This window comes from Epinephelus moara, chromosome 17 (assembly GCF_006386435.1).
Source record: "Epinephelus moara isolate mb chromosome 17, YSFRI_EMoa_1.0, whole genome shotgun sequence".
Taxonomy (NCBI): Eukaryota; Metazoa; Chordata; class Actinopteri; order Perciformes; family Serranidae; genus Epinephelus; species Epinephelus moara.
The window spans coordinates 20,493,475-20,518,012 of NC_065522.1; the positions used below are offsets into that span (position 1 = coordinate 20,493,475).

Consider the following 24,538-nt stretch of genomic DNA (forward strand, 5'->3'; position numbering starts at 1 on the left):
TGAGTTTTTGTCATGAGTGCTTTGCTCTTAAAAGCTACGTGTCTACAGGTATCAGACACTTAAATTCAATGCTTTTTAAGATTATTTTTTAGCCAAATTTAAGACTAATTCATGGACAAATACATGTTTTTTTCATATTCAAGTATTGCAGGTGCAATTATATCCATGGTCCCATGCAGAGTAGGTCTGTGTAGGAATGAGTTGCGTCAATCTGCATTTTGGCAAAAGGTACGTGCAAGTGTGAGGTAAAAAGATGAAGATTTGAAGATTTGTAACATCAGAACTCATCTTGACAAAAGGAAATCAAAATATGGATGAATGAAATTAGACAGTTGTGGCAATTGAGACCTCACAAATTCATATCTAAGGCTATTTAATGACTTTTAGGGCCTGATATTTATACAATTGAATTTCAGACATTTTAAGACCCATTAAGGACCTGTGGACATCCTGTCACAGTGCACCTGAACGCATCCATGTGGACAGTGACACAAGCTCAAACAGATTCCAACTTGGAAAACATGTTTTATTCACTTTCACCAGTGCAGTCGAATGACAAACAAAACATCAACAGAAACACACAAACATGGAGTAGCACTGCATTACACAAGTCGAGATCAGTTGAGGTCGCAACACCTCGGCAACAAACAAAACTATTTTCAGAGCAATAAGGATTTCGTCTGAGCATTTTGTGCAGTTGGATGTGAGGTTTTTTTTTTAAATACATGCTCATGTTGTTATCTCACAAGCAGAGGGTGAAGTTCTCGTGGTGTTTCGTGTGGCCGGTTGTTATGATGCACTGCCACCTGCTGGCTAGGAGGTAGCTGTACAGCTGCTGGATCAGGAATAGCTTTTTAAAGTTTGAAACATTTTCAGCCACTGATTAGCTCAAATCTTTTTTGGCATAAAGTCAACACAGTCGTCTAAAAAAAATAATAACAGAAATTCTTACTTAAACGTTTCGTACTGGAGTGGCTTATAGCCCTGAGTTCAGACACACAATGTTATACGGTGTTACATTTATCCTCAACTGAACCGTCTGAATGTAACACATCTTAGTTTGCATTTATCCAATCGCATAAAAGGTCCATATAAAAGTCAAATAAAAGAATGTCAGAAAAAAAGGAAAACTCAAATTAGCGTCTTAAAAGAAAACTTGGAAAATTCTTGACATATTACAAGTACTTGACATATTTATGAATTTGTGTATGTGTGTGTGTGTCAGTGTGTGAGAAAGCAATATCTACAATACACCGTATATAAATGTCCAGTCAGTTCAGCAGATATGAGCACATGACCACTGTGTACAAGTCTGGTGTGGAGATACAATCATACACAATTCGTGTTGTGTATGTGCGTGTGTATTTCTGTGGAGTGTTTAGGACTCGTCTCCGTTGGCGCTATCACCGTTATCCTCTCCTTCCTCCTGCTCGCCTTCCTCCTCCTCCTCTTCCTCCTCTCTCCCTCTGCTTTTCATCTGCACAGGCGGAAAGAGTGGACAAAAAAAACGTTATGACACAAGCTCTTAGCTTTTGTAAATAGTTCCCTTCCTCTCCTCATCGCTCATTCTAATGGCGAGCCTTAAATAAACAAATCCCCGCTCTTCACCTCGTCTTCGTCCTCCAGCAGATCTCCCTCCTCCTCTGAGTCATTCAGCCCCCGTTTCAGGCTGTCATCTTTCTTGCTGGAGGTGGAGGAGTTGAGAGGGGACACCTCACCTGGTTCTGGTTTGCAGCTCTTCATCTCTAAGTACATGGAGGGAGACAGCGGGAACGTTTGTTAAATAAAGCAAGGAAACTCTTACAGTGACCACAGGGCTGATTTACAAAACGTTTCTCTGATTTAACTAAGAACATCCACATTAGGGCTGCACGATATCAGGGAAATGTAATATGCGATAGCCTTGTTGAATATTGTGACGATGATATGACTCATTATAAATAACCAAACCTTGGTCACCACAGTGACCTTGACCTTTGACCTTCGACCACCAAATTCTAATCAGTTTATTCTTTAGTCCAAGTGGATGTTTGTGCCGAATTTAAAGAAATTCCCTTCAGGTGTTCTTGAGAATGAGGCAGGCGTAAGGTCACAGTGACATTGATCTTTGACCATCAAATCTAATTAGTTCATCGTTGAGTCTAAGGCTGCTTTCAGACCTATAGTTGTCTTGCTTTGGTCCGAAGGTCATTTATAATCGGACTGAGACCACCTCTTCAAGAAGGTCTCAGTCCAGTTGTTTTGGTGCGCACGTGAGTGTGATCGCTGTGTTCACACCTGCCCAAATTAAGCGCAATTATGGGGGCAAACAAACTTGAGTTCGATTGAACCAAACCAAACAGGGCAGGTGTGAAAGCACCCTGAGTGAATGTTTGTGCCAAATTTGAGGAAATTCCCTGAAGGCGGTCTTGAGATATTGCATTCAAGAGAATGGGACTGACCGATGGACAGACATGCATATGGGCGGACAGACGGATAGACAGACGGACAACCCGAAAACATAATGCCTCCGGGTACGGCTATCGCTGGCCCCAGGAACCTAAAGGCAGTCATTTCAGTGAGTCCCGATATCACGGACATTGTCACAATAGCATCTAAAACAAGTTTTGCTCTCAGTGGTTTCTGTGGCATAAGAAATACTTTCAAAACTAGTAGGACTAAAGTCACCCGACGACACTGTTTCAACACGTATTGGTTGTCCTCAGTCACTCCCTCACATCTACATCTGGGCATCTAGGGCAGTACGGCTCCATCTGATTGGCCAAATATATTGACATGCAGCATGTGAATGCATGGCACATGTAAATATACTATTTATCACAGTTCAAGGAATGTTTTGCAATATCTATATCACGCATACTGAGATTGCAATGCAGGAAGATTCTCAATATATCATGCAGCCCTAATTCACATCTTTGTTTTTATTTCATTTCTTCACACTGGTATAAACCTTGGGTTACTATCGAGTCATTGAAACCCACCTGACTTCTTGCTGTGGTCCTTTTCCATGCGCTCTAGGCTCTCCAGCAGGTAGTCCACCTTGTGTTTGATCTGCGTTAGCTCTCTCTTGATGGTCTGCAGATCATCTACCTTCACTGTGGAAGGAAGTGCAGTAGAAAAGTCACAACGACATTCATGCAGATTTGAGCAGCACTGGACAGCCGACTTAACTGTGGCACCTACTTGTACGGGAGGTCCTCTGGCTGGTCTTGGAGGAGGAGGAGAAGCTGGTTTTGGTTCGTCGGCTCCCTCCTCCGCTCAGACTGACCCTTGGACGCTTTGAGGGAATAACAGCGCGGGACAGGGGAGGAGGGGGAGGAGGCACCCGGGACTGGTAGGAGTACATCCTGAGGTACAGAGGTGCATAAGTGGTATCACTGTCAAAATCTAATGTGGATTTTTCAAGAATGTTTAGTTTAATATTTGGTTTAAAGAAGCCCTTTGAATTTGCACATTGACACTTTAAAAGGAAAATTTTAATGTGGATACTGGTAACTGTAGTCAGCTTAAGCAAGAATTTTGTCAGAGCATGACCGAGAAAGCGGAGTTCTCCTGCTCGCGGAATCTGTGCCAGCATTGACTACAAGTACAAGATGCATTGTGTGCTCCTCTCTGATGCCCATAGCTACTTCTAGCCTGGTAGCCTGTTGCTATTACACTGTTGGCCAAAACACAGGTGACAAAATACTCATTTAGTCATCCTCTGCCCTCTCTGCCCCCAGGGTGGCTGGGCTCAGCCTTAGAGATAGGGTAAGGAACTCGGAGGGCTCGTAGTGACGGCGCCGGATGCAGGAAGAACTTTGTAGCTGCGAACTCAGCTTTCTCTGTCAGTACAGCAAGCACCAAGGAATTATTGCTTCAAACAGGGCATTGCTGAGCAAACCCTAAGTTGGTCCAAGCCACAAGTTGAAGGTGTAGAAATGAAGAATATTTGAAAGTAAACCATAAAAATCAGGACATGATGCACTCTGGACAATAAGGACTTCAGCAACAACAGACACCAGGTATATGGATACAAACAGGAACAATTATTCTTTTAAAGAATGAGCAGCTTACCTGTCATAGTAATCTCTCTGAAAGTCATAGTCCAAATCGATAGATGAACTGTGGAAAGAGCAGAGATTAACTCAAGCAAAAGGCACTTATCTTTGACAAGAAGTTACACCTTTCTTACTCTGCGCTTCAAAGGCTGTCAGACTGCAGAATTACTGGAACTGCTCTGTTGCTGTTGCGAGCATAATCAAGTGCGTACACACCTGTACATGTCTCCTGCAGAACGCTTCACTGTCTTCGATCTGTGAGGTTTCGGCTCGCCTGCCAGGTTGATGTCTGAGGGAGGAGAAAATGTGGAGTCAAGGAGGTGTTAGAGTCTCAACGAGTGTGAGAAAGAGCCAGAAATACGTTGTGGAGTGTGAAATTTCAATTAGCACATTTTATCACTCTTTCCCTTCACCTGATGGTATTTTGGTTCGGAGGACTAACGCAGGTTTTAGCCCTACCAGGTGGTATTTGCAAATAATTAATCACATTTGTTTTGACCTGCGTTGAGCATCAGACAGGTCAGAAAATAAAGACTACAAAACAGCTGCTTGTCTTTACTTAAGTGGGAGATGTTGATGTTTTGAAATAGTAAGTTACAGGTTTGTAGCACTAGAGGGCAGCACAGTGGCTCCGCTGTTGTATCTCAGAACAGAGAAAAGGTCCTGTGTTTGAATATGAAGCTGAACTGAGGAGTGTAAACTGTAACTGTGAGACTTAATATATGTTTCTGTGACTGTTTTGTGACCCAGAAACAGATTCATGGCTGGTTCCCTTGACAGTTTCCTTGTTTTTGCCCAGTGCATGCTGGGATAAGCTCCAGCACTGGCTTTGATTTTAAACAAGCAGGTACAGGAAATAAAGTTTTAAAAGCATGTGCTGTGAATTATTTCCATGTTTAACTGTAGTGATGGGGTAGTGAAACACTGGCACAGTAACTTCCTGGAGTCTTGCTGTCACCATGAGTTTGCCAGACAACCAAATATTCTTCTTACACAAATAGCACTGCACCCTTGTACACATTTAACCTCAGACTTTTTTTTTACGCAAACACTATACCCTCACCGGCCACTTTATTAGGTACACCTTGCTAGTACCAGGTGGGACCCCTTTTGCCTTCAGAGCTGCCATAATTCTTGGTGTCATAAATTCAACAACGTGCTGGAAACATTCCTCAGAGATTTTGGTCCATATTGACATGATAGCATCACACAGTTGCTGCAGATTTGTCGGCTGCACATCCATGATGTGAATCTCCCGTTCCACCACATCCCAAAGGTGCTCTATTGGATTGAGATCTGGTGACTGTGGAGGCCATTGGAGTACAGTGAACTCATTGTCATGTTCAAGAAACCAGTTTGAGATGATTTGAGCTTTGTGACATGGTGCGTTATCTTGCTGGAACATTAGAGCCTTGTTATATTCATATTTTTTAATAAATCTAATTTCATGCCAATTGTCTCCATGGTATCGAAAATCACTATTCTTGAATGTATTGTTTCAAAGTTAGATATTCCAGTATTGTGACAACACACAGTACTGTCTTTCTTGACTCTGTATCTCCATCCCTTTATTACCCATCTCCCCCTCTCCAACTCACCTAGCACCTGTCCCACGATCATGCGGCCGTCCTCGCCGGCCACAGCGGCCCTGGCGTTCCTCTCATTGGCGTACTGGACAAAGGCGTAGCCCTTGTGGACGGAGCAGCCGACGACCTTGCCGTACTTGGAGAAGATGGCCTCCACGTCGGCCTTGGTGACCAGGAGGGTGTTGAGGTTGCCGATGAAGACGCGGGAGTTGAGGGAGCGAGGGTCAGTCTTGTTGGTCACGTTGCTGCTGGCCATGAGGCTGGCGGCGGCGGAGGACGATGACCGACGAGACACGAGGAACAGGGGGACAGGCGGAGAGAGGTGGAGGATGGGTAGAGAAAAAGAGAAGAGTGAGATGTTAGATTTGTTTTTGTCTTGCACTATGATTTTTAGATTATCTCTGCACCAAGTACAATGTGAGTTGTGAGTGTTGAAGCTCTTTAGGAGCGGGGCTTTAACTACTGTGCTTAAACTCTTAGCATGTGTCAAAACTTTAAAGAAAAGTGGACTTGAAGTGGGTGAAAGTTGCAGAGGGCTGTTACTGTTGATAGAAAATGCCCATCATAATTTTGCAGGGCCACAGGTGACATCTTCAAACTGCTTGTTTTGTACGACAAAACTAAAATCTATCAAATTTACAGTCATGTAAAACACAGAAAAGCAGCAGTTACGTTATCAATTAATCGACTTATCATTTAAGCATTAAGACCTTTGATGCTCACTTACTGACGGCCACATGGACCCATCTTTACATTAACAAAAGGGCATCGTCAGCATTGACATACACATGGAAAATTCAAGGTGCTACTTTCTATTTCCTACAGTAAGAGGTGGGTTTCAGCAAAGAGGGGTACTTTTGTCACACTCACACATCTAAATGTGTTTTGCACTTTTAAAAGGGAGACAGAAGCCACTACAGTGGATATGAGACAGCAGAATAGACAATGTGATCGGGTCATGAAGCAGCCAGCACTCACTCCATTGTGCCTGTATTCGGGTCGGTGGAGGTCTGCCTGCCTGTCTGTCTGTGTCTGTTGGAGAGAAGAGGGTCGTCGAGGAACTATGAGAGATGGAGTCAGTGACCGTGGGCGGACATCTACTACACCTCCAAAAAGTTTGGTTTTCTTGGAATATTTTTTTTGGCAAAACCCAAGATGGGTTCAAAAAGGGAAGAGGGGTTGGTCAGGAGGTAAAATGTTTTTAAAAAATGGAGGCAGCCAAAAAAACCAATACAAAAAAAAAAACCTGTGGGATAAATGTTTGTTTGTTATGACAAAACAAGATATTGCATTGTGAGAAAGCTACTTAAAACAAATGTGTTTATATACTGAAGTTGTTTTCGCCTCTTCAGAGGGTGAAATGTGACACTCCCTGCAGTAAACACCACTTACTGAAGCTCGTCACAAACTACAACACCTGAACATAATCACACAGCAGGAAGCTTGTATTAATATTCTGTGATAGCTCATGAGCCGACTGGTGTGATGTCACACTTTTTATCTTGATCCCTTTGAGTTTGTTTGAGTCAGTGCCGGTGAGGATCTCTTGTGCGCACGAGACAAATGAACTGTTCCCACATGATAATTATCTAGTTATCACAAGTTTTTATCTTGTACGCACAAAATAAATGAGTAGTTCCCACAAGTCAATCAACTTGTTCCCACAAGATTCTTATCAAATGCAAACAAGATAATTAACTTGTGTGTATAAGAGAACTTGTTCTCACAAAATATCTTGTTTCCACAAGATAATTTTTCTGTTCCCACAAGTTATCTTGCTGGCACAAGATAAGTAAGTTGTTCCCACAAGGTGATTAACTTATGCGTACAAGATAATTAACTAGTGCGTATTAGATAGTAACTTGTTCCCACAAGATAATAACTTGTACATACGAGATAATAATCTTGTTCTCATAAACATAATTATCATAGGCATACAAGATAATTAACTAGTGCGTATAAGATTATACCTTGTTCCCACAAATCATCTTGTTTCCACAAAGTAATTAACTTGTTCCCACAAGATAATAACTCGTGCACACACTACAATTGTTTTGTTCCCACAAGATAATTATCATATGCGTACAAGATAATTAACTTGTGCGTATAAGATAATAACTTGTTCACACAAGAAAAATAAGTTATTCCCACAAGATAAATGATTTGTTCCCACAAGATAACTACCATATGCATACGAGATAATTAACTTGTGAGTATAGGATATAACTTGTTCCCACGAAATACCTTGTGCACACAATACAATTATTTTGTTCCCACAAGTTAATTACCATATGTGTACAAGATAATTACCTTGTGTGTATAATAACTTGTTCCCACAAAATATCTTATTTCCACAAGATAAATAACTTGTTCCCACAAGACAAGTAACCGCTGCAAACAAGGTTGAAAAAAAAAATCACCTTTTGGGGGCTCTGTAGTCTTTGCTAAGAGACGTTTTAATCAGTACAAATTTTGGTTTGTAATCCCAGTCTTCCTTTATCACACCAGTCTTTTGTTCGTCAAATATCATCATGCTTTTTGAAACTCCTCTCTGCTGCTCAACTATCAAAGCAAGTCACACAAGTGTGTCGTACAATCTGCAGTGTAAAGTATGTCAGCTTTAATGCCAGTAGAGAGGCCAGATTGTTGCTGCTGTTGCATTAGTTGCAAACACTGCAAAGTTATGTAACACTGCAGGGGGAGGGGGGGAGTCTCAGAAAATCCTGAATGCATGTATAAACTGATGAAGAATTACAGCCCTTTAAAGTAGATCTTCACTAGCACTGACTCAAAGAAATTTTGATTCATTCTTTGTTCTTTGTGGCATGAGGAATGACCATTATGCAGCCTCAGGGTTGAAATATGTTTTCCAGGGTCTTACTGTAAGTTGTTTCTGTTATTCTGTCCACCTCCTGTAGATGAACTCGCTTCCTTTATATTTCATAAACTTTATAGGATTGTTTTTCAGCATCATGAGCGAACACTCTGACCTTTGGTGTGCCTATCATGTTTTGTTGCAAATTCCCTCTCCACCCTGCGAGCTGTTCATCTTATTTTAAACCACTTCAGCCGTATCTCACCTGCCAAAGCTCGGCACTGCTGCCAGCCGGGCTCAACTGTAGCCCAGCAGCAGCCTCTCCCTCTCTGGCTGCTGGCTACTAGCAGGGGATTACATGGTTTGCAGCAGGCTGTCTGGCCAAAGCTTAATGCTCTCCTCTACATGATTTGGCCGGCATGTTTCTATTGCTTGGCAAGCTGACAGGGTGTCGACAACACCGGGTGTGTTGAGGGGAAGGGAGGGGGGGGGGGTATCACAGGCTGCTCGGCAAGTGTTTCTGATTCTTTGTGGCATGTTTGGGGTTCAAAGGGCAATATAAAGGGTTTATAGACAAGCAAGTGACTTTCTTGACGGAGACTGGTGCCAAGCACAAGCCATCGGACTAAGGAAAAAAATATGTATCAGAGAATTTATTCATACTGACACACTAAGTGGACAAAATAACAGGAACATTTTACATGTAATGGCCCTGAAGATGAAAAAATGGCAATGCCCATAATCAGGGTGTCTACGGATCCTTAAAATGTCTTCAAATGTCTTAAATTTTCTTAATATATGGCCTTAAAAAGTCCCTTATAAAAATTGATACTCTCATTACCCTTGTGGTCAATGCTACAAGCTATAAAAATATCATATATCAATATTTTTTCCACTGTTTTTTTTTGCTTAAATCTTGTAACCAACTTCAGTCCTGATGATACCTATCAAATATTTGCTCATTTTGATATGGAAAATATCTATTTATTAATATATAATAAATGCTGAGTGGAATTTTTTTGGAGGGGATTATTGCTGGCTGGGATGTGTCATTAACAACAACACTGATTTTGATGCATTTTTATTTTTTGTGCAGTGTCAGATTTTTTAAATTTGTTACTCTCATTACCCTTGTGGCCAAATATGACCCCACTCCTTAAAGAGCTGTAAAATATTATACTTTTTTTCCCCCACTTTTTTTGCTTAAATCTTTTAACCAACTTAAGTCCTGATGATAACTATTAAATATTTGTTCATATTCAGAATGTATACCATTTAAATGTCATTTTCTTTACAAATAGTATATTTTGTATATGAAAAAAACATATGAAATGGATTATTTCGCATATAATAAATGCTGAGCGGATTTATTTTTTAAATTTCATTATAACAGTGTGTGATATGTCAATTGTTAGCAATAATTTTTTTTATGCAGTATGAAAGTGTTTACCTTCTAATTATCTTATTTTGCTCCAGAAATAAAGTAAAATACAAGTTCACTTAGATCAACACCAAAATTTATTACATTTTTTTTTTAAAAATTCCAGGAGGGATCGACTAGTGATGGCCAAATGAAGCCTCATGAACCAAGTTCTTTATTTTCTGACCCCACCAGATGGCGCTCTTGGTTTAAAGATAAAGGCTGAAGGACTTGCAATGTTCAAACCTTTGTTGAACAGACAGCGCCATCTGGTGGCTTCAGAAAATAAAGACAGTGGTTCATGAGGCCTCATTTGGCCATCACTAGGATCGACGGCTGTCCAAATGATTAGACATCCAGCATGTTATAAAACAGAACCAGTGGCCACCGACAGGTCCTTCTTCTGCAGCTGTAGGTGCCAACAACCTAAAAGCGAAAAAGACCAAAGAAAAATAAATGAATGAATAGGCTACAAAAATTAGGCTATTCCTCAGAATACATAAAGATATATTTAATCTTTATGGCCTATTAATGCAAAAAAAAGAAAACTGAATAATAAAGCCCCAAATATCTCAGACAAATATAAATTCAGTTAATCGATTTGAAATTGATGGGACATACCACATACCTTATCCAGGTTGTCGACACCTCCTTTGCAGCGGTTGTAGTCCACGATGACCACTGGTTTCTGGTGCTTGGCCTCGCTCGACGCTGGCTTGCAGTGTTTGGTGCTGAGTAGCAGCACATTTCGTTTGCGTGCAGCAATGTAGGACACCGCCGTGGTGGTCAAAGATTGAGAATACCGCTCTCCTCCTGACTTTTAATAGGCGCTGGGGCAGCTCAAGTTTATTGCGGCGGATGGTGCCCACAAGTTTTCTTTTCAGCAGCTCCTCCGCCAGCTCAAAAGATGTAAAAAAGTGGTTACAGTTTTGCCCTGGAGCCCCTCTGTCAACTCCAGGACAACCCGTTTCCACTGCTTGACTTCTGGGGGAGCCCCAGCAGCTCTCCTGGTGTATACCTGCATCCTCCAGGCATAGGATGTTCCGACGTCACAGGCGACCTATACTTGTATCCCGTTTTTTTTGCCGGTTTGCTCGGGATGTACTGCCAGAAGGGACAGCGGCCCTAAAACAGGACAAGCTGCTCGCCGACACACACATCCTCCCCCCGGGTTGAATAATAGAAGGAGGCGGGTCACCCACTTCTCCCAGATGCTGCGAAAGGCCGCCAGCTTGTTGGGGTGTCGACCTTGACGTGCCGGTCGGGTTAGCCGGTCGTCAAACTACAGTTATGGCTCAGGGCGTGGAATCGAGTGCGGGACATGGTGGCGGCAGCGCGTTGCAAGATGCGCAAATATTTTTATTACTTGATACTTACTTTATTACTTGAGTGCATGTGTGGGTGTGTATGTGCTAATGTGCAGGTGTGTGTGTGCGCCGTGCACTTGATGATCAAAGGTCTTTGAACTCCAGTGTGTCAAAAGCTCAGAGATATAGCAATATTAATACAGAGTTAAAGCTCACTGTTTATCTTTATATTTCAAAGACACCTGAAACTGTGCAAATTGAAAAATAAATCCATGAGAATCAAATTGGCTCATAGGTCACACACAAGTTAAGTTTTCTTAATATAAAGCCTTAAAAGTCTTTAATTGTCTTAAAATAATTTTTCTTAATAAAAGGCCTTGAGAGTTTTAGTCTTAAATTAAGTTTTCTTAATATAAGGCCGTAAAAGTCTTAAATTGTCTTAAAATAATTTTTCTTAATATAAGGCCTTAAAAAGTCTTAATTTGTCTTGAATTAAGTTTTCATAATATAAGGCCTTTAAAAGTTCTCAATAGTCTTGATTAAATTTTCTTAATGTAAAGCCTTAAAAGTCTCAAATTAAGTTTTCTTAATATAAGGAATTAAAAGTCTTAAATTGTCTTAAATCAAGTTTTTTTGACATAAGGCCTTAAAAAGTCTTGAATTAGGTTTTCTTAATATAAGGCCTTAAAAGTCTTAAATTAAAATTTGATGGGTCTTAAATATTTTATGTCACATTACCATGAAAACTGAACTTAAAAAGTTTTAAATTATCTTAATTTAAGTTGTCTTAATATAAGGCCTTAAAAAGTCTTACTTTTATTTTTCTTAATTTAAGGCCTTAAAAAGTCTTCAATTGTCTTAAATTAAGTTTTCTCAGCATATGGCGTTTACAAGTATTAAATTGTCTTAAATTAGGTTTTCCTAATATAAGGCCTTAAAAGCCTTTGTCTTAAATTTAGTTTTCTTGGCATATGCCTTAAAAAGTCTTAAATTGTCTTAAATTAAGTTTTCTTTATATAAGGCCTTGAAAAGTCTTTATTTGTCTTAAATTGTTTTTCCTAATATAAGGCCTTAAAAGTCTTAAATTGTCTTAAATTAAGGTTTTTCACCATATGACCTTAAAAAAGTCTTAAATTGTCTTAAATTAAGTTTTATTAATATAAGGCCTTAAAAGTCTTACATTGTCTTAAATTAAGTTTTCTTAATGTAAGGCCTTAAAAGTCTTAAATTGTCTTAAATTAAGTTTTCTTAATGTAAGTCCTTAAAAAGTCCTCAATTGTCTCAAATTAAGTTTTCTTAATATAAGGCCTTAAAAAGTCTTAAATTGTCTTGAATTAGGTTTTCTTAACATAAGGCCTTAAAAGTCTCAAATTAAGTTTTCTTAATATAAGCCTTAAAAGTCTTAAATTAAGTTTTCTTAAAATAAGGCCTTAAAAGTCTTAAATTGTCTTAGATTGTTTTCTCAGCATATAGCTTCAAAAAATTCCTAAATTGTCTTAAATTAAAATTCGATGGGTCTTAAATATTTTGTCACATTACCATGAAAAGACAGATTTGAAGAAATAATTTGTGGTATTTCTCTGAATATTGTAATACATAGCATTTATGGCAGCAATGAGATTTTTTCTTTACATTTAACACATTTAACTCACCAAATTGTTGTCACTTTTAATTTCATATAAGGTGCTGTTAAAAAGGTCTCAAAAAGTCTTTAATTTGACTTAGTTATATCTGTAGACACCCTGATTTTTTTTGTTTGTTTTAGTTTGGGCTTTAAAAGTGTTGATTCAACATCATGTTCAGCCACTGCTCAGTGAAGATCAATCTTACAATGATCTACTTGTAACACTGGTCCTGTTCTGCCTGTTAGCTTCCTGTTCCGTTGTTTCATTTTGGGACGTGCAACCTAACATGATATGAGAGTGCCTGTGTCAGCTGCCTGCATATCTCAATTAGATACACAATAAAGTCACAGTACCCATTGGTGCAAGAAACTAAGTACATTTACTCAAGTACTTCCACTTTATGCTATTTTATACTTCCCCTCTTTTACATTTTAGGGGCAATTGTACTTTGCCGCACTACTTTTATTAGACGGCTTTAGTTACTGGTTACTTTGCGGATTTATGTTATTAAATGTGATATATTATTATAGGTTAAGGTACCCAGCAGTTTATAAAGTAATTATTTTATATAATCATAAAGTAATTAGCTCCACCCTTTACCAGCTTCAACATTAAAGTAATGTACACATTAACCCTTTGAAACCTGGGCAAACTGGCTTTATTTCTTTTATGAACAAGTGAAGAAGGTAAGGAGCAACAAAAGAAAAGAACCAAAAAAAATAGAGAGAAATTAGTAAAAGGAGAAAATTAAAAACAAGAAAATTAGTAAAAAATAAATAAATAAAAAACAAACAAATAAATGACCTGGAAAGAGTGCCTAAAATGATGTAACTTAATTTTAAAATGTTAGTTTCCCTCTAGGTTTTTTTCCTCCCTTTTCAATAATTTTTATTAACTTTGTTTTTTTGCAGTTTAGGGGACATTTCTTATCAAGTTGCTCACTGCCTGTTTTTGAAAGACATCACACAAATTCACTCAGGGTTCAAATGTTTAAATAGTTGCGAAAAGCGCCTGAAAGCATCACAAGAAAAGTGATGTCGCTCCAGGTTTTGAAGGGTTAATGCATCAATAATTAGAACTATAATTTATATTATTGAGAAAGTGTCCATTCTGCATAGAGAGTACTTTTGGTACTTTAAGTACATTTTAATACTGATACTTTTGTACTTTTACTTAAGGAAAGTTCTGAATGCAGGGTTTTTATGTACATACATTGCTAATTTTACTTTTTAAAAAAAGTTCTTGACACACTCACAGTGCCCACGTTGCAGTGTAATCAGCTATAATGACAGTTAGACCTTCACCATGTTTATTTCTTAGTTATAAGGCAACTTCCTTCAACTGATTGATCTCAATGCTCTGAACACAGGCTTCACAGAGGTGGTGTTTACTGCGGGGCTCTTATACTAGGGGCTAAATGCTTCCTGTGCCCCCTCATGTTTTAAGAGTTCATTCATGGCAGTGTGGATCTGAATGACATGACATGGTAACATGTAGTAATTGTTCCTATCATCTGCCTCATTTGGGCTTCATTGTGTGATGGCCTGCAGCTGAGACTTCTGGGAGATATAAACAGGAAATGTAGAGTCTGAAGCTGCCTGTTACATGTGTGTGAGTGTGGGTTTGATGTTTGTGCTTCCACTGTGAATGACACTGCGACTGCAGCTCTCGGGACTCACGCTCATGGACAGACAAGACAAAATGACAAGAGAGCAGTTTGTACAGGTGTGCACGTTGTCTGTGTGCGTGTGCTTTGTAGGTTTGGGGAGTAAAAATGGAGGAATGTAAAATTAACCTTTTGAGATTTAACTTGGTGATTCTCAGTCATACAGGTCATGGTAATCTTCAAGTGCGAGATCATAGGCAACTGGACTTGCTGGAGTTTCTTGAAGACGTTTCACCTCCAATCCAAGAGGCTTAAGTAAGTCCATTTGCCTATGATACAGCACTTAAGACTGAGATTTAATGTGGTTTTAAGGGCTCTGGATAACTGATGAAGGATGTGAGAAATGCTACATCACCACTTTCTCAGGACATTAGTAAGGTTTGATTAAAAAAGGTACAAAAAGATCACATACATGAAGTATTAGTGATTACCGAATGTGTTAGTTACTCATGGTATTCTGCAGGCATGCTTGTTTGAATGAATACAGTCCTACTATTGGGGTGAAAATGATGACACTGTTTTCAAGAGTGTGTATTTTTGTGTGTGTAGGTAATGGACCAGATTTGACTCCGCAGAATGACATGCACACTCAAAAAAAAAAAAAAAAGACAAAAAAATAATAACAATAAAAGATCAAATTACAAAGCAAAGGCAGCAAAAACCAGGACTTGTCTTTGCCTTTGTCAGTGCCAGTACTGAACCCAAAGACTGGGTGCAGGAGGGAGCTGGGGGAGTGTTATTCAGCAATTAGCTCCAAATGGGGGCCTCTCATAATCAACACTGAGCAATGCGCATGTGATTATCATAAACTGGGAACAGCTGATGTGAGAGGCCGCTAGTGTCAGACAGTTTGCAAATTAAGCAGTTGATTTTCTACTTTCACAGCACAAAAAGACCAAAAACAAAAAACAAAAAAAACAAACACTACATGCTACTTGCTCTAGGGATTAAAAAGGGGAGGGAGAGATGGGCTGAATCACAAAGGGGTGAAAACTGAAGTGGAATATATAAAAAAAATAGTGATGCAAAAGTTGAGGTGAAAAATAAACCAAAAAAAATATTTAAAAAAAAAAAAAAAAAAAGAAAAAGGTTGAGACCAACTTACGATTTGCCGCCGTTCAAAAAAGTGGCTTCAAAAACTAAACAGGGGGGAAACAAAAAAACGTAATATTAGATAAGAGGCCATTCTAAAAATGAAAGTATTGTTATCACAAGCATGGAGGGCAACGTATGGACATTATGTTTAAAAAAAAAAAAAAAAAAAAAAAAGCCAAATGATAATGCCCTTAATGTCACCAGCACATTTAACTTGTAGAAAAGACTCCCACACACTGTCTAACATGCAAAATAATGATTTAAATGCCCCTCACAGGGACCAGATTTAAGGCTCAGCTGCTTAGCCTGAAGATCGTCTAGTCAAACGTCGCAGCAGCATTAAAATCATCATTTTTGCAAGTTAGACATGTATGGAAGTCTTTTCTACAAATTTCATTCTTCTCGTAACTCTCATACGCACCTGTTTGACAATAGATATGCAAAGTATTCCTTCATTTAAAATACATTATCTCAGATCAAATTCTACGTACTAACTCACGCAGTTCAAACCTTCATAATCAGTGTTCAGTTTTCAGAAAAATATGTCAATCTACTTAATGAGCTGAACCTTTATAAAATGAAATTTGTCTCAATTGATTCAAAGTTGAAACATACATATATATATTTATATATATTTAAAAAAAAAAATCAATTAAATGCACGTAAATCTTTTCGACAAAGCCACCACCCAAAGATTACTTCAAGACTGAACTTGGTTGCAAGGGCGTAGGTTTCATTTTAACATTTGGAGGGGTGGAGAGCAGGGACACAAACATATCTGGGGGGGTTAGTGGTCCTCTGCTAGACAATTTTGAACATCTTACACTTAATTTCCTGCATTTTTTGCACCAATTTCTGGCGTAAATGTCCCCCATGTCCCCCATGTGCATGTTTTTGTTCTAAATATCGAAGGCGACGTGCCCATCCACCCCCCAAAAATCTACACCTAAATTTGGTTGCTTTTTCAGTAACAAATACCTCGCATGATTTATCAGTCCCTCCAGAAAATCGTGATCGCAATAATTAACACAAATTCAACGAAAGTCCGCAATATTGGTGGGGGCTTGCAATTTTTCAATAGTCCCGCAATTTTTCCACGTTTTCCGGCCGACCGGAAGACGTCATTTGAAATGTCATCAGACGCGTCATCAAATGCGCTAATGGCATTGGAGTATGGAGAAACGCTCTGTGTTGACATAAGAATTTGCACTTTGTTTAAATGCATACAATATGTGCTGGATGTATTAAAATGTTTACAGAGGATGTAGCTTACATGTTGTTTTACTGTCACATTGTCTGGTTTGAGAGCTACATTATTCACTCAGGATTTTTTGCAACATTATTGGTGTTTTGAAACTAATTAAATAAAACTAAAGAAGAGAACTATAAAAAACACTTGCAGCTATTTTTGTAATATTCAGTATGATTATTATTAGAGTTGTACCGATACCGATACCAGTATCGGAAATGCCTCCGATACTGCCTAAAATGTGGTATCGGCGAGTACAGCCTATGACCAATCCGCTACCACGTAATGCCTCACGTCATTACGCGTACACACGCTACAGGCAAACGAAACGGAGCGGAGTTTAAAAAGCATTCTACTGTAGCCTTTAAAATGTCTTTTTTTTTTTTTACCAAATTGTGTGGCTGCACTTTAACCTGTGTCTTGATCTGTGTCAACACTGGATAATAATAATAAAAAAAGTTTTGTGGCATTCATCCTACTATTATGTATTTATTTCTAAATATTTTACATAGTGTTTTAGGAGTTGAGACATACAACAATTCATATCCCATCCATTTTTATTTTACGTGCTGGTATCAGATCGGTACTCTGTATCGGCAGATACCTAAGGTTCAGGGATGGGAATTGGTATCGGGAAGGAAAAAGTGGTACCTGTACATCTCTAATTATTATAGCAAGTGATTACATGACTCATTTTTTTGGAGGAAGTAATTTAAAAAGAAATCAGTTTTTTTCTCTTTTTGTCATTAGCCGCAATTTCCCGCAAAAAAAAAAGTCACATAAAAATGCCGCAATTTTTATCGCAATTTTTGACAAAACTGGCCGCAAATTCAATTATCTTTTTTTTTTTTTGCCCCGAGATCCTGGAGGGACAGATTTATAAATGGTGCAATTAATACTTGTTTATGATACTGTTCTGGTTTCTTTACCCACCCAGTGCTACAACTGCTCCAGACAGTGGTGTTTAAACTGCACATTTGATTTTACCTTTAAAAATAACACCCCTAATAATCACGTACAGGAGTGTGCAGTTGAGCATGGTGCCAACAGTGCCACAGTTGGTGTCTGCCTGCTCAGGTGATATGTGCTAGCATGTCTAGGAATTCAGGAAAACAGGGAATTCAAATGGTCATGCACAAAAAAAAAAGAGGGAATGGAATGGACTTAATAAATCGCCTGTAACATGGTAAATATCAGATGCTAGTGTCAGCTTCAATCAGAGCCTTATCAGCCTGAGGAGAATTTGTGCCCACCCCAAATCTTCCCTCCTCACCGGGGCCAGAGTAAAGGGTCATCTGCAGAACAGCGCCCCTGTAGCCTGGAGGGACACATGCTCAAGGACACTTACAGAGGACACACTTGGGGCCAAAGGGGGGTGGGGTACAGTCAGGGGGTAAACAGGGATCTTGCACTTTTTAGGGGGCCTTGGTCACCTCTGAGTAGCCTACCCTGCCTTCCTGCTGTAAACCTTTGTTGCAGATTAGATGATAAGTTTTCACAGACATGTATAGCTCAGTCACAAAGCTGCAAAGTGATAAACTCAAGACAGGAACAAACAATGTAGAGGTGTAGGCCTGACTTCAGCTCATGGCAGGCCCCTCTGCAGGCCTCCTTCCTGGGTCTATAAGCAGCTCCACAGCTCAGAACACACTGCGACTGAATGAATGAGTTTCTACATCTGCAAATAAATGATTATATCAGAATTACCAAATGCACAAATCCTGCCACACCAATGCTACAGCAATCCCAGGTGTTAATGTTCCTTTTAAAAAAAAACGCCCCCACTTGTCATTGAGGGAAAAAACATCTTGCCTGAAAAATTACATCACTCCTGAGAGATTCGCTGCAGAAAATATACTGTCTCAGCACTGCCAAAATCACAAAGAAAACAGGAAAAACACGCATCATGAGTCAATGTCAACGACTGCACATCAAGTTACAGGTGGAGGCAAAACACAGGACGAGCTTAAAAAACCTCTTAAAAACACGTTTCCAGAAAAAGGGCGACCCGTTTTGAACACAGTCCAGAAAAGACTGGAACAATCTTCCATATTTCTCTCCTCGGAAATATCACCACACTCAGATAAACAAACGAGGCAACACAGCAGCCCTGAAAAATGGAGGTTTTTTTTTTTTTTTGAAATGTCTCATTCGAAAAACAAAAGCAAAAATCTTGCCGTGGAAGCTACTTAAAACTAGTTTCTGCGCAGCTCAATATGCCAACACAAAATGTACGCCACTAAAGCCAACACAGTCTCAGGAATACCAGCCAGGAAAAATGCATTAAAAATAAAAACAAAAAGGTCCCAAAGAGGTTCAAAGTCGAGGAAAAAAATTAAAAAAAATATAGGGGGGAAAAAATCTCTCGGTTAAAAATACTCACCAGGAGTTTAACACTAAAAATGAGTAAAAGTCAACGCTGTTTTTACTTGAGTAGGTAAAGATCCGTAAACGGCTCTGCAGGCTGATTGTATCACCTTGAAACCAGTGGACACGAAATGGCGTCGACTCAAACACACAACAGAAGAAAGGGACGGCCCACTGCTGCGTCCCGGTTCCTGATTGGACAGCTAAACCGCCCTGTGTGCATGTACCCTTCAGGGATTGGTTCACGCGCTTGTCAGTCAGGCTTAACGAATGACGACACACGTATTCTGGACCTGATTGGTTTATCTGACAGACTGCCCACACCTCGAGCGCGACACTCTTTTCCTTTTTTTCCTCCCAGCTTTGAAAAGTTGATATCCATGGTGTATTATTTTGTACACATATGTCATGATGTACACACGCTGCGTCCGAGCGCGTGCTTTGACGCTCGTGAGCAGCAGCTGGTGGTATACGGCAACAGGAAGGACTACAGTGTGGTGTAGCAATGCAGTACAATAGACTGTAACAATGAAGTAATAAAACATGATGTAGTAACAGTGCCGGATCTAACACATTGAGTGCCCTGGGCAAGCTTCCCTTGTGTGGCAGACAGCCTACGCCATTGTCAGCATTTATACTTGTGTGGTGGTGTGTCTGTGTCACTCTGCAGTTACACCTTCAAAACACTAGTTGACAGCAGGGTTTCTGTGAAGTGCTGTAAAGTGTAGTTGATTCAAAACACACATTAAACAAACATTAAACATGGCTTAATAGAGATAATTTCAAACACAAGTACACAAATCAGCTTCACTGTAACTCGCAGCATTCACAAATAAAGCACTTGACTTTATCTGGACACATTTTCCCCACAAATACAACATGCTAATGTTTTTAGCACAAGCCTATGGCATTTTACATTGTATAAGTTAGCCTAGCAGCTAGTGGACCTCTACTCATATGAAGCCAGGGACAACAGCAACATTTAACAACAGTAATGGTACAAAATTCAGCTCCATTACAACTCACAAGGTTCACTGACAAAACTGTCTTAAGGCCCTGACACACCAAGCTGACAAGGTTGACCGTCAATCAAAGTCGGGCCGTCGGTGAGCATCTGTTTTGCGGTGTGTCCCACACCGTCGGCACTGCGCCGTTGGCGGCTTTTCGGCCAATTGAGCATGTTGAATTGGCGGCAGAGCTAGTCAGTGAGAGAGATCACTCTGACTGGCTGTTCAGGTTTTATTTCCTCACCCATGTAGTGAGTGAATCTGCCTGTAGTGAAACCGGGGCTAACCGGTGCTTCCTCCCACTTTAACTTGAATAACAAACCGGGGCTAGCTGTGAGGCTAGCAGAGCGTTAGCCGCAGCATGACCGGAGGGAAGCACAGCCAGTTAACCTCCGCTAGCTTCCCAGCTGGCCCCGGCTCTCCGATTGGATCCAACCGGAGCACCAAGCCCTGGTTTGTTATGCAGGTTAATGTGGGAAGAAGCAGCGGGTTTGTCGGGCAGCTGAAAGAAGTGGAGCCTGCGGAGGAAACACCGGGACCGTCTGGGTGTAATAGTCTGTGGAGGTGCTGCGGTGCTCGGCTGCACAGATAAGAAACCCCTCAGCTGACAGGATGTACCACTCTGTCACTCCGCTACTTTGTTTATCACATGCATTCCTCGGACTTCCGGTTTCCCTTTTTGCGTTATTTCCTCTCACGCAGGCGCAGAACGTACGTGCTACTTGGCCGTTGGATGTAGTCTTTGTTGTGTGTTCAAATGCAACTGACACAGGGCGACGTGAGACGACGTAGACGACGCAACAGTTGGCTTTTGTCGCCGCTAGTTCTTTGATATCGGTTTGGTGTGTCAGCACCTTTATACTAAAAATGCTAACGTTATTAGCACAAGTCTATGGCATTTTACATTGCATAAATTAGCCTAGGAGGAATTAGCCCGAGGAGCAGAGTTTTCCTCTGCTCATATGAAGCCAGGATAAATCACACACAATACTTAAAATGCTATTTTTGTGGAGGCTTTATTGTCTTCACAATTTATTGTTTCTTATCTGTGAAACTAAAGTAAATAAAAGCTTCGTTTCCACTGAGGGAAATGGTTTCAGCTTACAAAAATAGACAGGAGGTCTGCGTCACTACGACGTGCTGTTACATTTGTGGGGAGGTGTACGTTAGCCTCTGCGTTGATGCAGAGCCTACGGCATAGGTATGGTGTCAATTCGATGCAGAAGTATAAATTCCACCTTAGTTAACCCTTTAAAAATGGACCTGCGGAGGGCTGCAGGAGATTCTTTTTTGTCAACATAATCTCACTTCGACCTTGTCACATATTGACGTTTGGTCATGGACCTTCCATGTCCAGATACGACGTGAAAGGTACCCTGGGTGCGTTGCTTGTTGACGTTCTGGGACACCAAGTCAAGTTCTGCTTGTTCCTTTCTCTGCAACCAATTGGTGAATCTCATTCAGGGCGCCCTATTTAAACTGCTCTAGCCTGCCTACTGTTGCTGCTTCCTCTGCAAGCTGCTTTGCAAGCTGCCTCCACCCCAGCTCCTCCTTTTCATGCTGTGTCTGACTTATCAATGTCATTTCTGTTTGTCATTGATGCTGCTCTGTTCTGTTCCTGGGGGGTCTTTGCTGCTGCTCTCCCTGCCTTAGGCTTTCCATGTAGGCGCATGGAAGGGCAGAGAGGTGTGCTTTCTCCGCCTCAGGCTTTCCATGTAGGCGCATGGAAGGGCAGAGAGGTGTGCTTTCTCTGCCTTAGGCTTTCCACATAGGGGCATGGAAGAGGCTTTCTGCGTAGGCCCGAGGAAAGGTAAAGAGGCCCCAGAACAGAGCCATACCGCCAAACAAAATACTGCAAATGGAAATAAAGTTTTCTTGGACTAAAGCGGTCCTGACTGAACTGACTTTTTTTCATCATAATAGGCTTTATTGTGACAAAATGCTTATGCCTATGCCCTTGATATTTTAATTTAGATTTTACACATTTTATTCTGTTGTTTTATTGTTCATTTTGTTGTTTCATGAGAGCACACAGACACAAATGCATTCGTGTTTTGATATTTTTTTACCATTTTAATGCATCTTTACTTTAAAACTCAAACAGGATTGGTAACAATTAAATGGCATGTGAAATCTCTCTCCGTTTTCCTACTGCTAAACAACACTGTGCTGCAAAAATGTGACTTTTAACAAAAACGTCACAAATAACGATCAGAAACATTTTTCTCCTAACACACCAGTGACTGAATGGCTTTTAAAAAGAGAATATCAGCAGAGTCACCACTTCATTTTCCGTGAGAATGGACCTGAGAAGTAAACAAACGTGGGTTCAGTATGACACATTTGATAGATAAGAGAAGAAGAAAAACAGAGAATATAAAGTACCTTTGATGTCAGTCATCCTCCTGCGGTTTCGAGGCAGAGTGACGTCCAGTCTCGAGGTTGAGTCAGGTGTTGACAGCACTTCCTCCAGCCTACACTGCTCCTCATTTTCCTGGTGCATCGACAGAGAGCAGGTTAACAAAACCAGTTGGTCATTTTTTCAACAAAAGTGTTTCACTTTCAGAACATCTGAAATAAAAACCTGTGTTGGGGTTTGCTGGCGTTTCCTCCTGGCAGCAGGAGTGTTAGGGCCGGGGCTTTCTGTTCCACTTCTCTGCTTTTCCCTCTCTCTCTGCATGAGAATGACCTGCCGCGTGGTCCTGTACTCCAGAGAAAAGTTACTGATGGTTTTACAGAAGTCCTCCGCTTTGGTGTCTCTCACCATGGCTCGGGAGTAGCCTAGGAATAAGAGGAAAGAGTGGAACCTGGAGGAGAAACAATGGAGAGGAAAACAGAAAGTTTAGTCCATAATAAGAACTTCATTACAGCAACAATATGAAGGACAACTTTTGCCCTCAGTCTCAAGACACCACGATAGCAACTGGACACAAGGTATGAATACAATTTTAACTTGAAAGGGTACTTTTTCAACCTTGACCCTTTTTCCCCATGTTTTAGTGTCTAAGGCTGCTTTCACACCTGCCCTGTTTGGTGTGGTTCAATTGAAATCAAGATCCTTTGCCCCCTAAGTGCGGTTCATTTGGGCAGGTGTGAACACAGCAATCACACTCAGGTGAGCACCAAAACAACCAGACCGAGACCTTCTTGAAGAGGTGGTCTTGGTCCGGTTATAAATGAATTCTGGTGCGGTTCGTTTGTAGTGAACTCGATCTGAACCAACTGCAGTCACATGACGCAACATTGTTTTCTAGTTGGAGCCGCGCCTCGTTTTCAAACTGTATGGTTTGCCTAAAATGAACAGTGACAGCAATATAGTCCACGATGAGCAGCGCTAAAATCAACCTGCGTAGTTGTCCCTCCATTGTGACATTAGAAAGTGTCACATTTATCTTGCAAGTGTACTCTTCTTGAACGTTTTGTTTACTTCCTGGATTTGTCCCACATGGAAATTCTGACCAATCAAGAGCAGCTTTCTCACACAAGGCATTTGATCTGGTCCGCTTGTAAATGCTGCCGTGAGAACACGAACCAACTCTAGGCAATTATACAACTTTGTAACAAAAAAAGTGCCTGATTCAGACCAAAGCAAGACAACTCTAGGTCTCAAAGCACCCTAAGTGACTCATGGGAACAACATTTTTTGAAAATGGTCCAGTATTGAGCGAGAGCAAAACAGGCTGCAATGTAACCACCATTTTTTGCAGCTAACAGACTCAGATTGTTATTATGAGTGAAAAGGATCCCTACAGAGAAATTAAGCATTTTCTCGTACCTTTTGCTTGCTTTGGTCAGTTTTGTTTCCAAATCATATTAGATTCACAATTAATATTTGAGAAGCGTGTTAAGATGGTGAGCAGGATTGCAAAAGCAAACTTACATACATTTAGTCTCCCATTTTACGCTGTAAACAGTTTTGAAATTTAAGGTGTGCTGATGGATTCATGTCAACTCAGACACTGAGGCACATTACAAGTAAACATTCCACCTTAAAAAGTTGCCAGCAGTCAGCCCAGTGAATTAAGCATTTTTTTCAGCAGCAAAACATCCTTTATTTTTATAGTTACAGTTTACTAATAAAATTCTCCACGGTATGAACAGTGGCAGGGTTCAACGCTAAGGTTTTTTTTCACTTGCCCGGTCGGGCAAGTTGGTCAGAGATCTACTTGCCCGAAGTCAGTTTTTATTTGCCCTATAAAAATTGTTTAATTTAAGCGGCTATCAAATAACAAAGACTGCAGTTATTTTTATGTTATGTAATCTTTATCACACTGTATTTTATTAATTAAAACAACATATGTCATGTATTGTAGCTTAATTCCTACACAAAAATGACAGTGTCAGGGCTTAAAGTGAAAAAT

At 40.2% G+C, this 24,538-nt stretch overlaps 2 protein-coding genes across 4 annotated transcripts in view; both read right to left on the reverse strand.

The window, feature by feature from the left end:
* Nucleotides 1–509: 509 nt before the first annotated feature.
* On the reverse strand, nt 510–19,306 carry LOC126404531 (heterogeneous nuclear ribonucleoprotein C). 3 transcript variants are annotated; one of them, XM_050067804.1, is made up of 10 exons: nt 19,187–19,306; nt 15,565–15,598; nt 6,605–6,658; nt 5,639–5,886; nt 4,257–4,329; nt 4,057–4,104; nt 3,184–3,347; nt 2,982–3,095; nt 1,609–1,745; nt 510–1,477 (listed from the first exon to the last, which is right to left on the reverse strand). In XM_050067804.1, exons 3-10 carry the CDS (start codon nt 6,607–6,609, stop codon nt 1,379–1,381), a joined length of 888 nt encoding a protein of 295 aa, XP_049923761.1. In that variant the 5' UTR covers nt 6,610–6,658; nt 15,565–15,598; nt 19,187–19,306; the 3' UTR covers nt 510–1,378. The 3 variants fall into 3 exon arrangements, with proteins under 3 accessions (XP_049923761.1, XP_049923763.1, XP_049923762.1); XM_050067806.1 differs by lacking the exon at nt 6,605–6,658 and adding an exon at nt 18,511–18,671 and having other exon boundaries at nt 19,187–19,296; XM_050067805.1 differs by lacking the exon at nt 6,605–6,658.
* Nucleotides 19,307–22,321: 3,015 nt separating this feature from the next.
* Nucleotides 22,322–24,538, reverse strand: part of si:ch211-63p21.2 (FH1/FH2 domain-containing protein 1) — a 5,146-nt gene continuing 2,929 nt past the window's right edge. Inside the window, exons 6-8 of the mRNA XM_050067792.1 lie at nt 22,762–22,984; nt 22,563–22,671; nt 22,322–22,483 (exon numbers count right to left, since the gene is read on the reverse strand). Of these exons, the coding sequence (XP_049923749.1) occupies nt 22,455–22,483; nt 22,563–22,671; nt 22,762–22,984 (361 nt within the window). The 3' untranslated portion in view covers nt 22,322–22,454. The remainder of the gene's footprint in view (nt 22,484–22,562; nt 22,672–22,761; nt 22,985–24,538) is intronic.